General features: G+C 36.3%; 1 protein-coding gene across 2 annotated transcripts in view; it reads left to right on the top strand.

Annotated features, from left to right (window-relative positions):
• LOC148953772 (uncharacterized) overlaps positions 1-14,537 on the top strand; it is an 87,679-nt gene that overhangs the window by 25,640 nt on the left and 47,502 nt on the right. For both annotated transcript variants that reach the window (XM_089086810.1, XM_089086811.1), the window contains exons 5-6: positions 7,592-7,794; positions 14,205-14,336. In XM_089086810.1, coding sequence (XP_088942936.1) covers positions 7,592-7,794; positions 14,205-14,336 — 335 coding nt within the window. The remainder of the gene's footprint in view (positions 1-7,591; positions 7,795-14,204; positions 14,337-14,537) is intronic.

The raw sequence follows: 14,537 nt of genomic DNA, 5'->3' as shown, positions 1-14,537 counted from the left end.
GAACGGGTCGTTTTTTGATACTCAATCCTCCCCGCGATACAAGTGCAAAACCTGGGTTCCCAGGAACGATCGCTCCTCACTTTATCCCCCACCACCTCCAGCATGACTTTTTCCATATCGGTACTTCATACCTTTTACATCAAAACAAGTATTGGAGCAATTCAATTCAATTATTAATATGATTAAATTATGACTAAATTATCTAGTTGCAATTTAGTTTAACTATTATTATGTTGCAAAGCTGGAATTTCCTAAAGGAAAACAAAAAAACTGATAAATAAGTTTTAGGCTGTTTTGCTGTAAAAAAAAACTCCATGAATCTTGGCTATTCTATTTGTTTTATCTTTCCTTTCTTCACCATCCCTACTAACTATTTTACCTAACTTTTGAAAGACTGTTATATAATTACGTTTTTAAAAGAACTGGTTTTCATTCAGTCAATTTTCAATTTATTCTTACTTTTAGCAGTTTAGTCTTCTAAATATTAATGTTCAAATCTATTATCGCACCCTGAACCCTCAAAACTTCCAAAAAAGAACTAAACTTCCAAATCGCTCCTTGGAAATTTTCAAGGGTTCTTTTCTTCTAAAAAAAGGGCTTGGAATAGTTTTCAAAGAAGGTATAATCCCATAGTCTTTCCTTCTAAAAAAATCTAGATTACAAAAACTTAAGGTATGCTATGCCTCCTTAAAAAAGAAGAAGAAAGAAATGCCGCGACAAACCCTCACAAGGAACACATTTTCCTAAACATACAACCCCATCCAGATTCTACCTCCTTGGGCCGTTTCCAAGCCTGTTTCTACCTTGTCTGTCGCTCGCTGCTGTACCCAGATATAAGAAACTTTATTCTCTACATTATGAAAAAAAATTCGCTAGTTTCACTATTTTTATTGTTTAGTGCATATGCTCCTTTTTTTATTCATTCGCTCGTCTTTTCCTCTTTTTCTAAATGTCCCTTTTAATTTTTTTAATATTTATATCTTTTGTTTCATTGAGTTTGACTTATTTTATTTTTAACATGTTATGACCAATCTCAGTTCAAATAATGCTTAATGAACTGATTTTTATTCTCACACTTTCAATTTATGCATTCTTTTGCCGAACTTTTAGTTTGAATTGCTTTTTATACTTTTTTTGTATATCATGTTTTTGTTTATTTTCTCCGAAATTGAAATTTTGCCCTTTGCCAGTCTTTTAGTTTTTACTGCTTTTTATGCTTTTTTGCTTGTCCGATTTTTATTTTTTTGCCCAGAAATTAAAATTCGGCCCTTCTTTTAGTTTTTGACCCTTCTTTGCCAGTCTTTTAGTTTTCATTGCTTTAATGCTTTTTTGTTTGTCCTTTTTTTATTTATTTGCACAGAAATTAAAAGTCGACCCTTCTTTTAGTTTTTGCCGATTCTTTGCTAGTCTCTTAGTTTTTACTGCTTTTTATGCTTTTTGTCTTTCCTATTTTTATTTATTGAACCTGTAATTAAAATTCGCCTCTTCGGGGCTTGTGATAGCAATTTTTTAAAATAAACATCTTATCTTACCTTTAATTCGATAATATTTATCTCAAGAGGTTGGTCAGATCATCTGTAAGATCATGGTCGCCCCAGTAAGGGCAACCTAGTAAAGAACGAACCACGGCTCATAGTAACCAAAAACTTAAAACGTCTTTTAGAAATGATAGTCTAGGAGGGTTTTATATTCCAATTTGATACTATGTTATTGTGTCCTTTGGGATGCAGGTGATGACAATACCCGAGTCCTGGCTTGGAATGGGGCTTATTGATGAGACTCTGCAACCTCAGCCATCTGTAGTGTGGAGGCAATAGACCTTCATCTTAATATTTCAAGGGTTAGTGGGAATAAAGGACCCCCTCCGGTTATTACGTGTCTGTGTCTCCCTCCTATATGAGGAAATACATAATTGATAAAATATTTAATGTTATCGTTATTAGGCACTTCAATCTAAAACTTACTTTTAGAAGAAAATAAAGTGTCTTTTGTTGCAATGTTTTTTTTCTAATTCTGTTTCTGGAAAGAGATGGAATCAGGCAGGTTTGGAAAACTAATTTAACATAAAATAGTTTAAACTCATGGTAATCACTGCTATTGCCATGAGTAAATAGCATCACTTTAAATCCCACGAAATAAAAAAAAAATTCTTCTTAGTTAGTCGTGAATCTATTAAATCTATTGTAAAAAACGTCAATGGTCTTTAAAACATAAGACATTGAAATTTTAATGAAATGAGCATATTTTATTGCGTTCGAGCACTAAAATATACACCATGATTACTTACCCGACAATCCCGATTACTTATCCTAAAGGTTTCTTGAGACTCAAATGACGTCACAGGTTGCGAGAATTGCTAATTGAAACGGTTTATTAGATGTTAGACAAGTTACACCTACTAACGCCCAAAAACGTACGATACTTACTTGTACTTGTACTTGTTGTGGGTCCAAACGCGGACACCTTACCCGCCACCTAGAAGACTTTGGTTGACTCCCATTTGTCGTAATGCTGTGCCAGCTCTTCAGCAAACCGGAGCCAGCAGATTTTTCACTTTCTACTAAACTTTCGGAATCCACCAGTGGGGTTGAGGTCACTTTTGGCAGTTGTCCACCAATTCTTCAATTGAACACCAGTTCACTTTTGCCAATCTGGCGACAGGGCAGCTAGAAGCACTTGCTTTATAATGCAGTCATTAGGTTTTCAAAGGATATGACCAGGCGCACATCAGCATTTGAGATTCCGTTGGAGTTTCGAATCCTCAGGATTTTTCGTAGACAGCGGTGGTCAGAGACTTCCGAATCATGGAGATGAAGCGCCTTCAGTGGCCAAATTTCGACTGCATAGAAGAGAACATATCTAACAGCCGCCTTATAGACAGAAATTTTTGTCTTCATGCTGATCTCCCACTGGTTCCACAAATGGTGGCGGAGTTGTGAGAAGATGGCTTAGGTTTTGTTGATTCTGTTCTGTATGTCAAGGTCACAGCCTCCACGAGGGTCTATTATTGGGCCAAGATAGGAGAAGCTATCGACTTTTTCCAACACTTTTCTGTAAAGGCACAAGCTGATAATCTGACTGTATATTTAGGTTCATGACTTTAGTTTTGGCCGTGTTTGTATTCATACCCAGTAGCTGAGAGAAATGTGCTATTTAATTTATCATTGGCTGGGCAGTTGCTGGATCAGCAGCAAGAGCGTCGATGTCATCCGCTTAGTCCAGGTCAGGCACGTTAATGCCAAATCCCATAACAACACCATCAAAACTCGAACCTGCTCTTTCTAGAATCCAGTCTATACAGTAGTTAAACCAAACAGGGGACAATATACACCCCTATTTTACACCGCTTTCCACATTGAAGGGTTCATTTTCTTCGCCTAGCACACTTACAGTTGTTTTGCACTTCTTGTAGTAGCCTTCAACAGCTCTATGAATTCAACCGGCATACCATCTTCCACCATGATTCGTCATAGGTTTTGTGGGTTACAGAGTCTAAAGCAGCCACCAAATTGAAGAGACATATTAATTACTGTGAGGTTGTAGCGCTTGTACTGTCGGAGATTAAGGCGAAGAGTGAAGATCTGGTTATTGCACCCTCTTCCTCTTCAAAATCTGCGCTGATTTTCACGTGCCCGCTCATCCCTAGCTTCCTCGAACCTTTTAAGCAAAATCATCGCGAATAGTTTGGTAGCCATATCGATGAGTGATATTCCTTGGTATTTGTGGCTGTCCCACTTGTCCCCCTGTTTAAGTGCTGGGACACCTTCCAATCAGACGGGAAGGTCTTCTTCTCCCATATCAGACTGAAGAGGGTTTCTAGTTGCTCCGTTACAATATGTGGTGAGACCTTGCAGACCTCGGGAGAGAGACCATCTTCTCCAGGTGACTTGTTGTTTTTTAGTCGTTTGATCACGTTTAGTATCTCTGAAGCTGAAGGTGGTGCCATGTCTATTTCATATGGTGGTCTTTCAGCTGTTGGTGGTAGCATCAGCGTTGCATCTTGCCCTTCTGTATTTGGATTAAGCTGGACTTTAAAGTGATTCTTCTAGTGATCAACTTTACCTTGTACGTCAGGGATCATAATCCTTGAGCGTCTTTAAGGAGACCTGCGATAGGTGACTTTTTTCCAGTTATTTCTTTAAGAGTTCAATACAGCCTTCTCGTGTCATTATTTCTGGCTGCGTTTTCCATCTCTAAAGCAACCTCATCCCAAAATTGTTGGTGGTCTTGACGCAACCTTGCTTTAACCTGCGTATATAGCGACTTTTTTTTACTGCGATTACTGCGTTTGATGCCTGTCGCCTAGACTCGATTAGCTTTACAGTTTTCTCTAAGGCATACTTTTTCCTCATCTCTGCTGAAGCATAGCCGATAACTTCAGTGGCCACCTTTTCAGTGGTGTTCCAGAATTGTTTCTATCGGGTTTTAGGGTCTTCATCACAGTCTGTCAAGCTTGCGAACTGGTTCTGTAACTTCAGGCAAAAGTCTTCTTTCACTGTTTGGATTTTCAGTTTTTCTACGTTTAACTTCCTTTTATGGAATTTTCTCTTCCTCGCGCTCAACTTCAGGACCTACAAGCGTATGATCGCTTCCAGATTTTGACCCCTTGTACGCCCCTCTGTAAGCTCGAGAATCGATGACTGAGGAGCACCAATGCTAACGGATTAGTATATGGTCAATTTGAGCAGCTGTGGAGCCATTGTTTGAGCGCCAAGTTATCCTTTGAGAGGGTTTGTGTTGGAACATCGTGTTGGTGACGTTAAGGTTTTTAGATCTCGCAAACTGGAGTAGTCTATCCCCATTGGAGGACCGTTGGTCGTAAGTGAATCGGCCAACAATATCGCGAAGATTGGGGTCTGTTGAGCCAACACGGGAGTTCCAATCACCCGCTAAAACTAGAAAGTCTCGTTTGGGACACTTCTGCATTGTAATCTCCAGATCAGTGTAGAAGGAGTCTTTATCAGCATCCGTTACCACTCTCGTTGATGCGTAGACAGCAATGGTGAAGATGTTGGATGATCTTCCTTTAAGTCGTAGTCTGGCTATTCTCGGGTTCACTGGGTCCCATGCAAGGAAGAGCTTATTGCGCACGGTGCCCTATCATAAAGCCGACTCCATAGTCACCAGATCCATCATACGCACTAGAGTAGAGGAAAAAGTACGAGTTGTCGGAGTCACGGACTGGTATGGTTTCTTCAGACACTCCGTTCAATCTTGTCTCTGATAGACAAAAAACGTCTGCTTGGTAACGGTTCATTTCCATAGCCAGCGCTAGCCTTGTTGATTCACGCTGCGCCGATCTCACATTCCAGCTATAAACTTGGAATTCATCCTTCTGTAGATTTATTTCACAGGGAATAGCTCGTACACTTGTCGATCTTGTCGATATTCCTGGGAGCGGGATCGCGTCGCTTACCGGGGACGCCGTAGTAGGCACAATATTTCTGGGAGTATTCATTTCTTCATAGATGTTTCATGGGAATTTATTTAACCGATTGGTCCCCTCCCCCGTCAGCCCCTCATCCTTTCTCAACAAATTAAAGGCAGAAAATGAAATTAACAGTAATAATGAAGACCGGCATACCTTCGGGGATCTATTAATAAGTTATATATACATAGAAGTACACTTGGTCATTGCTGTTAATTGTATCAAACAATCCGTGGTAACAAACTGTAAGTAAGGAGCGACACGGATCAATAGTAACCAAAACTATAAAAACTGGAATTTTGATATCAATAGATAAATTAATAGAATTGAATTTTTATGCTGATTACAAAAATATAAAATTCATTAAGTTTAGTCTTACCCATCAAAAGTTACACACCTGAGAATATTTGCCATATTTTCGAAAAAAAGGGGGAAACAGCCCCTAAAATTCATAGAACATTCGATTTGAAATTAGAGTGGCTAGTGCCCTTTTAAATAGCCGAAAGTGATTGGAAGGCAACTAACACCCCTTCAACGCCCACCATTTCCCCAAACACATCCAGTCAAAATTTTGAAAAAGCCATTTTGTTCAACGTGGTGAAAAGATCTGGAAATTATGTTTTTAAGGAGGACACTTCTCCCACAGCCCTCAGGGCAAGTGTTGTAAGTTGTGCCCTGGGGGATATAAGGTTTTAATAGAAAGCGTTGTCGTAAAAACTTCAAAAAGGGCTCATTCGATTGAAAATTCAAATGGCTAATGGCCTTTTTAATTGTACAACTAACCCCCCTCTCACGCCAACCATTTCCCCAAACACCTCCCCACGCCCATCATTTCCCTAAACATTTCCGATCAACGTTTTAATATAGTCATTTTGTTGAACGTAGTTGAAGGGTCCGGAAATTATGCTTTTGAGTATGACGACTCCCTTACAGCCCCGATGACTAAGGTTGTAAGTTTTGTCCTGGGGGCATACACTGTTTTTATAGAAAGTGTTCTCGTAAAAACTTCAAAAAGGGCTCTTTCGATTGGGAATTAAGAGGACTGTTGCCCTTTTTAATAGTCAGAAGTAATCGAAGGAAGAATCACCCCCCCCCCTACGCCCATAATTTTCCCAAACATTTTCAATCAACATTTTGATATGGCCATTTTGTTCAACGTAGCAGAAAGGTCTGGAAATTATGTTTTTGAGGATGACAACCCTCTCCCCATAGTCCTCAGGAAAAATTATTCCCTTGGTGCATAAAAGTTGTTTTATAGAAAGTTTTGTTTTATTAGTCGAAAGTGATCAGATGGCAAATGCCCCCCCCCCCCCATGCCTATCATTTACCAAGACACTTCCAATCAAAATTTTGATGTAGCCATTTTGTTCAGCCTATCAGAAAGGTCTGGAAATTAGGTCTTTGAGGATAACAAATCCCCCCAGACCTCAGGGCAAGGATTGTAAGTTATGCCTAGGGGACATATAGGGTTTTGATAGAAAGTGTGGTCATATAAACCTCAGAGGGGGCTCATTGGATTTTTTAATCAGACGCTCTTTTTAAGAGTCAAAGGGATCAGAGGGAAGCTACCCCCTCCCCCCTACACACATGTCGTAGTGTCCCGAAATGCGTCTAATAGAAATTTTGAGATAGCCATTCTATTCAAAATAGTCTAAATATTATATACCAAGGCTTTTTGGGGTTGGAACAAACCCCGGAGATTAGGGGCAAAGGTTTTAAGTTATGCCCAAGGGTATTTAAGGTTTTTATGGAAGAGATGGTTTCTTAACTTTAGAAGAGGTTCAGTCTTTCTCCCTGAAAAAGACTATGTCAATATAAGACGAAAAGAAATTAATCAAAAAAAAAAAATTGCACAAAATAAGCTTTTCAAAAAAAGCAATGAACTCTATTAAACCAAAAATGAACAAACATTTTCGCTTTCTAATTGCTTTCTTTTTTTGCTTTCTAACGTTTTTTTTTGCTTTCTAATTTATTTTAATATTTTGATTGTTTATTTGCTTAATACTTATTTGAAACTTGAAAAGAAAGATAAAAAATCTTTTCAGCTTGTTCTTTATCATAATTTAAGGCATTGTATTATTTTTTCTATCATTTATTATATATCTTATTGGAATTTACCATATTATTTTTCTGTATGTCATTTTGATTGTTCACATTTTTAAGGAAGAAGACAACATAAACGGTCGGCCCCCTTCATTTCGCAATAGCGCTTTAAATAAATTCTTGGCAAAGAAGAAAAGACAAAGAGCTGAATCCACTACCGAGTATGACCCCCTCGCAAGCTTTATTAAGAAATACACAGTTACAACTACTGTCGCAACTGAAAAACCGGAAGAAACTATAAAAGAAGCAGATTATGAAGAAAGGTATTGAATTCTTTGGATTTCCTTCACCTTTCTTTTCTATTGTAATAGTTAAGACACATGGGAAAAACGATTAGAAAAACCGATCGGTACGAGGGGAAAAGCGTTCAAGGTTAGGTACAAATTCTCCTAAAAAGCACAGATAACATACACTTGTACTAAAGTATAATCACCTACGGAACAAGTACTGACAAAACTCTCCAAAAGTGACCCCGCGTACCTCAGCGCCTCTAGACGCAAAATATTGTACTACTTAATTGCTCTGAGCCAAAGTACTTTGCTCCGGCCAATAAATAATGCTAGAGCGTGATCAAAGTATAATCACCTACGGAGCAAGTATAATCACCTACGGAACTTGTTATTTAGTCGCCAGGTTCGCATAGATATGGAATCGTTATAGGTATGGAAGAAAAGATAATCAAAGACTTGTGAAAAAACAAGAATGAAAAAGAAAAATTAAGAAAAAATATCGAAGAAGTAGACAGTGAAGAAAGGTATTGAACTTCCTACAATTTCTCTGATTTTCTGTGAACAGCGCGTAAGAGTTAACAGAAAAAGTGATAGACAGAATAATAGTGAAGAAAGCCTTCAGAAAGAAAAAAGAAAAGAGGAAAAAAAATGAAAATTGTAAATGGAGCAGAAAATGGAGGAAACTATTGAAATTTTTATGGTTTTTTCTATGAACAGTTGAGAAAACAGTTAAAGAGAAAAAGTGAAGACGAAAAACTTTTTGCTCAAGAAAGAACGGAAGGAAAACCTTCCGTTTTCCGGTTCTGGCCTCCGGAAGAAACCTTCCAGTTCTGGCCTCTCTTGCCCCTAGGGCAAAATCTTGAATAGCGCCCCTCCTATGTCTCCCACAAAATTTTTAAGTCAAATTTTAACACAATTCTCAGTTATTAACAAATTTGTTTTCAATTTATCAACAATTTATGTTTTAATTATTTTTTAGTTTATTATATAGATTATTTAATCATTTATTTATTACTAATTATTTTAAGTATTATTATTATTTAATAATTTCTAATTTTTTAATTTATATCTATTTTATTAAATAATTGATAATTCATTAAGTATTTTATTTATTATCTGCGCCCTTGACTTTATTTAAAAAAACCTAAAATTTCTAAAATTACGAAATTATTATAACCGCTAAATTGTTTATTTGAGAGCTTTTGCATTTCAAATTTCTGTGCCCGGGGCAAGTGTCCCCTCTGTCCTTCCTCTAAAACCGCCTCTGGGAAGAATAATAAAAACTGTAAAAGAAGTATGGGTACTGAAGTATATGTAAAAAAGTACTGAACTCCTCATGATTTCCTTCAGTGTTATTTTTTTTATCAACAGCTGAAATAAGAGTTGAAAAGACAATTGATGAATATGAGAAATAAAGATGAAAACTTTTTATAGAAGAAGCATAGTTAGTAAATGAAAAAGATACCAATGAAATTTCCTCTCTATTTTCTTTACATTTGTTGCAACAACTGACTTACTTGAGTTACCACAACAACTAGAACAACAACGAGAATAAATAGTAAATGAAGAAGAAAAGGGGAATGTAGCTTCTCGAGATTTTTGTTCAATAAACAGCTGAATAGAAAAGCGTTAAAGGATAATTCATAAAAGGGAAAAAGCATAGGAAATAATGATTAGCTGTACAGTCAACTACCTGAGAATATGCCATTAATCATGATAATCATGATAGTCGTGGTAATTAAATAATTGCTAACTAAAGGGCAGTAAGCAATAAAACTGCCAATGACGGCAATAAGTTACACAGCATAAATCAAACTGTTCGTGCTAAAAATTGTAAGTAACAAGCGACTCTGTCCAGTAGTAACCAAAACTCTAAATACAAAATTTCGATAACAATATGTATATTAAAAGAATTGCCTTATTTTTCTTGATTCCAAATATATAAAATTGTTTAAGTTTAATATTCCTTAGTAAAAGCTATAAGCCTGAAAAAATTTGTGTGATTTTGGAAAAGGGTGGGAAGACACTTCCAAAAATTCAAGGAATCTTAAATTCCCAGGGGTGATTGTATCAATCAGTGGTCTTAGAAGATCAGGAGGGGGATCGTTGGAACAGAATTTGAAAGTTTTAGTGCTCTTTTTAAGAGACTGAAAAGATTGGAGGGCAACTAGCCCAACCTACCACGCCCCTTTTCCCCTCAAAGTCATCAGACCAATATTATTATATAGCTATTTCATTCGGTATAGTTGAAAGGTGCACTAGCTACGCTTCTGGGGATGACACGACTCCCCACAGCCCCTGGGGAGAGGGCTGCAAATCATGAAATATGCCCATTGTTTACGTATAGTCCTTGTTATTAAGAAGCATACAGACATCTTTTGGGTGAGGGGTAAATTTCATGTGGGGTGGGAATCCACAGGGAGAAACTTCCGTGGGGAGGAAGTTTCCATGGAGGAATCTTCCGGGGGATTTTCCATGGAGGGATGAGGCGAACTTGGATACGGCCTTGCACTGAAGTTTGAAGAATATCCCCCCGGATATGCACTTGTAGTGAAGTTTGTAAAATTATCAGAAGTTTTAAGAAGAAAAAGAAAACTCTTTGTTCCTTATGTTGTACATGGTTTCACAACAAAATTGTCACAGCTGAAAAACAAAACTTTTTCAGACCCATTTTATGGCGTAATGCTGCAGAACATTACGTATATCTTCTGTACATTTTGGAAATAATTCTGGAAAAGTCTTACTCGAATTCAAAATTTAGATTTTATGGCATGTTTTTTGAAATTTCCTATTTGAATTGAATTGAATTTATTGAAAAAAACGAAATATATGACTTTAAACAAAATCTACAGTATTTTAAGTACAAGAAAAACGACAAAAACTTCATCTTAATCTCCCTTGTAACGCTCTATGGCCAGGAAAAAACAGGTGAGAAACCAAAAACCAAAAAATACATCCATAATTTTTTTTAAATAACACATTCACATCACAAACCCAAACCCCCCCCCCCCCCCCAAAAAAAAAAATCAAGCTAGGCAAGGGAGTTGTAAATTATTCAACCTACACAAATAATAAACAGACCCAATCCGGAGACATTCCAAGAAAAACCGGGGAAATTGGCAAGAAATTCTCTAACATACTTTTTGAAGATCCCAAATGGATGGCAGTCCCTTGAAGACTGTGGTGAAGTTTTCCAAACCATGTTCATCAGAGGGTTAAAGGAAGACCGTATTGACGGAGTATAAGGGATCTGTAAATTATTGGAAGTGCGGAAATAATAAGTCGATTGCTCAGAAATAAAAGATATATTATTATATAGGACTACAGGAAGCTGACCATGCAACCTAAAAAAAACTGAAAGAAACACAAGACACCCCTTGCACCCCTTTTATTTTTAAGCGAGTAATAGTTTGGAAAGTCCGCAAGATAACATTAATTTTCTTTAATATGAAATTGCTTCTTTGAATTACAAAGTTAGGGTTTTTTGGACAAAGTAGATTTTTGTTCCAACGCAGATGGCGTAGATGGATATACATTTTTAGGATGTATAGACATTTTTATTATCAATAAATTGAAATTGACACTGGTTTTCCAAAAATAAGATTCCTTCTGTGACTTTTCTCTATTTTGAAGTTTTTATTTTGCATACCTCTATATTTGTCTAAGTAAAATATCCTAGCCTCGAAGCTAAACTTCTTTATAAATCATATAACTTTGAATATTGGTAGAACTTCATGTTATTTGTTCGAAATCTCAGCAAAATTTTCCTATCTCTCATAAATTTTCAAGAAATTCAAAATACAGAAGTTCCAATTTTTATTATTTTCTTTTAAATTTTTTGAATTTGATGTTTATTATATTTGAATGTTTAATGCTATAAAAGTAAGCAAGAAGGCATGTACTCTTCTATATCTGAAAATGAATTGTACACTAAGAAATAACTTCTAAAGTTAGAATTGCGCACCTATTTACTTGAGATCCTTGAGGTAAGTTTTTCTAGATATGTTGGTACTCCTATGTTAAACGTATCCTTTTATATATTTCAAACTAGAGACGCGACAGTTACCGAGACAGTTACGGGAGAGATACCCGATCATAAAACAGTTGTTAGAGTGAAATTGAGTGAAACGGGTGATCTAAAATGCATGATAAAATTATAATTTGGGATTTGCCAAAGACAGAAAAAGAGGCAGTTTAATTTTACAGGATAAGGGGTTATTGCCGAAGACAAAAGAGTGCAAAAATGGACACACAATGACTTTACACTTGTATGAGAAGCATATTGGACAATATTGGAGGTGTTGTAAATTCAAATGTAAGATAAAAGTCCGTTTGCGTGTCAATACGTGGTTTGCTAACAGTAGAATACCATTTTTTACTGCAGTTCGTTTCATGGATTTCTGGACCAAACGTACTCTTATGTACTTGGACTCTTATGTACGTATTTAATATGTGATATGCTTTGCCCCCCTCCCTAATGTGCAAATATATAACCCAAATTTGTTTCAGAAAATAAGATATCTTCCATGGCTTTTTCTACTTTTAAGTTTTGTTCTACAAACTCCCCACATAGTGTCTAAGCAAACTTTTAGTAATCAAATAACTTTGAACACTGAAGTTCAGATTATCCCATCAATAACCTAAGAAAAATTTCCGTATCTCTCGTAAATGTTTGAAAAATAGTGCTGGAAATTCTGATTTTAAAAGAAAAGTTCAGATTTTTTTTTCAAAAATTTTCGATTTTGCTTTTTATTATACTTTGCCCCTTGAATAACATGAAAAGCAAGCAAGAAGACACTTTTCTACATTTAAAAATAAACCGTAAACTAAGAAAAAAAACTACCTCGTTAACTAACTCGTTACTACCTCGTAATTACTATCTCGTTATTACGTAACTACGTAACTAATTACTACCTCGTTTAATAAATTTCGTTTAAAAAAGCTCGTTTACTACCTCGTAACTAATTACGTAATTACGTAACTAATTACTACCTCGTAAACTACCTCGTTATGTTAGTACAACTAAGTTGTGTGCAGATTTTCATTTTTAGGTTTTATGCGCTCCCCACGGGTTCCCATATTCCCCTAATAGAAGAGTCACTTCTTTTGATGATGGGGTTGCTTCTTTATTTGCCCCAAATTTCAAGCTTTCAATCCCGATTTAGCAGAAGAGTTTTTGAAAGTGGATAAATTATTTGTCCTTTATTCATGTTTTGCAATAAATAGTATTTTCTAAAAAGGGTAAACTGTCTATTATCGAGTCATCAATAAGAATTCCCCACTCTTATGCACCTAATGGCCCTGACCTCGAGCTACCTTGAATTCCGTTAAAGGGGGTGGTGTAAGTAAGAAGAAACCTGAACCACATTGAGACACGAACAAATATTCAGGCTTGGGTATAATGTATGCAGGTCATCATTTAGGGGCCAATGTGTGCAAAAAGCTGTAATGATTTATTTAATTGTTGGGATTCTGCAAGGAGTTGAAATAGCTTAAAAAACAAATTTTCCAGGTTGGTTTTAAAGAGCTGAATGGGTGAGAATTATTTCAACGGATATGAATAAATGGGAAAGTTGGTTAGTTCTCGCAGTAACTGCAGTAAATAGTACACCGTCAATATGGGAAAAAATAAAAACAATGTGGATATAGGTTTTGACAATTACTTTAAACACACATAATTTATTTCAGAAGTTCTCTAATTGAATTTTGATTTGTAGTAATCAAACCACATCCGCAAACGTGATACGGGAGCAAGCAAATTTATTCCCCGAGAGATGTAGTTACATGCGTTGCTCTGCAACTGAAAAACATGGATTGGAGTTGCTGCAACACTCTGCAGGGCCTTGGCACGGGAGCTTCGTCCCCAATTATGACGTTATCTTCCTATTACGATACCATGGACAGAGAAAAAGAAGGTACTTGCAGTATAGAAAATACCGAATAGACAAAGAAGAAATATTTTTCTTTCTAAAAGAGGATGAAAGAGTATACAACCAAGTAATTCCTTTCGAAGTGTGAATATACACAGAGGAGGCAACAAATGAAGTAACATAAAACGCTTTGAAGTACAATATGCATATCAACTACAGATTAGAGTAAAGCAGTAATATTTGTTTTACCTTACTTAGTGTACAGTTAGACTGCCTTTTATTACTCAATATACTGTTGCCAAAGTATAAAACAAGGCTGTGCCTTTTTAGAATTTTAGAAACTAAGCCTTTTTGTTTTAAAACACCTGGAAAAGCTCTATTTTTGGAATTTCTTTGGAATATTTATTTGGAATATATTCCAAACACCTTTGGAATATTTTTGGAATTTCCTCAAGTCTCAGTTGAACTTGCTGCCAAAACGGAAAAATATTTGAAGCTACGTTCTTGAATTAAAAGCTTGATCAGTTAGCTCAATATTTGACTAAAGAGACTATTAAAGCTACTTTTTTCCAGTGAAGCCTTAAGTTTGGCTATTTCAACTGAAGAGGCCACTGCACGAAACTCAGAAGGAGGTAGGAGATTTGGGCTTATTGGAAGGAGGCCATCTCTATTTCAGTTGAGAAGGAATAGACCGGCAGAATCTAGGTTTGTTCTTTTCTTCTAGCTGCTTTTTAATGAATTTTAATACTTTACACTAGGCCTACACAGAAAAATTGCTACGACAGCCAATATTCGTTCGCTACTTCCATTAGGCACTTTAATATCCCACCGGGCTTTGAAGTTGTTCACTTTTTACATATATGAATAGTTTTTCAATTAAACAATGTATCGTCTTTTATGGCCGTT

Source organism: Artemia sp. Qi Xiang Cuo, chromosome 3 (genome assembly GCF_049724085.1).
Source record: "Artemia sp. Qi Xiang Cuo chromosome 3, ASM4972408v1, whole genome shotgun sequence".
Taxonomy (NCBI): Eukaryota; Metazoa; Arthropoda; class Branchiopoda; order Anostraca; family Artemiidae; genus Artemia; species Artemia sp. Qi Xiang Cuo.
The sequence above is the reverse complement of the archived record's forward strand: the minus strand, read 5'-3'. Positions and strand labels throughout refer to the sequence as shown.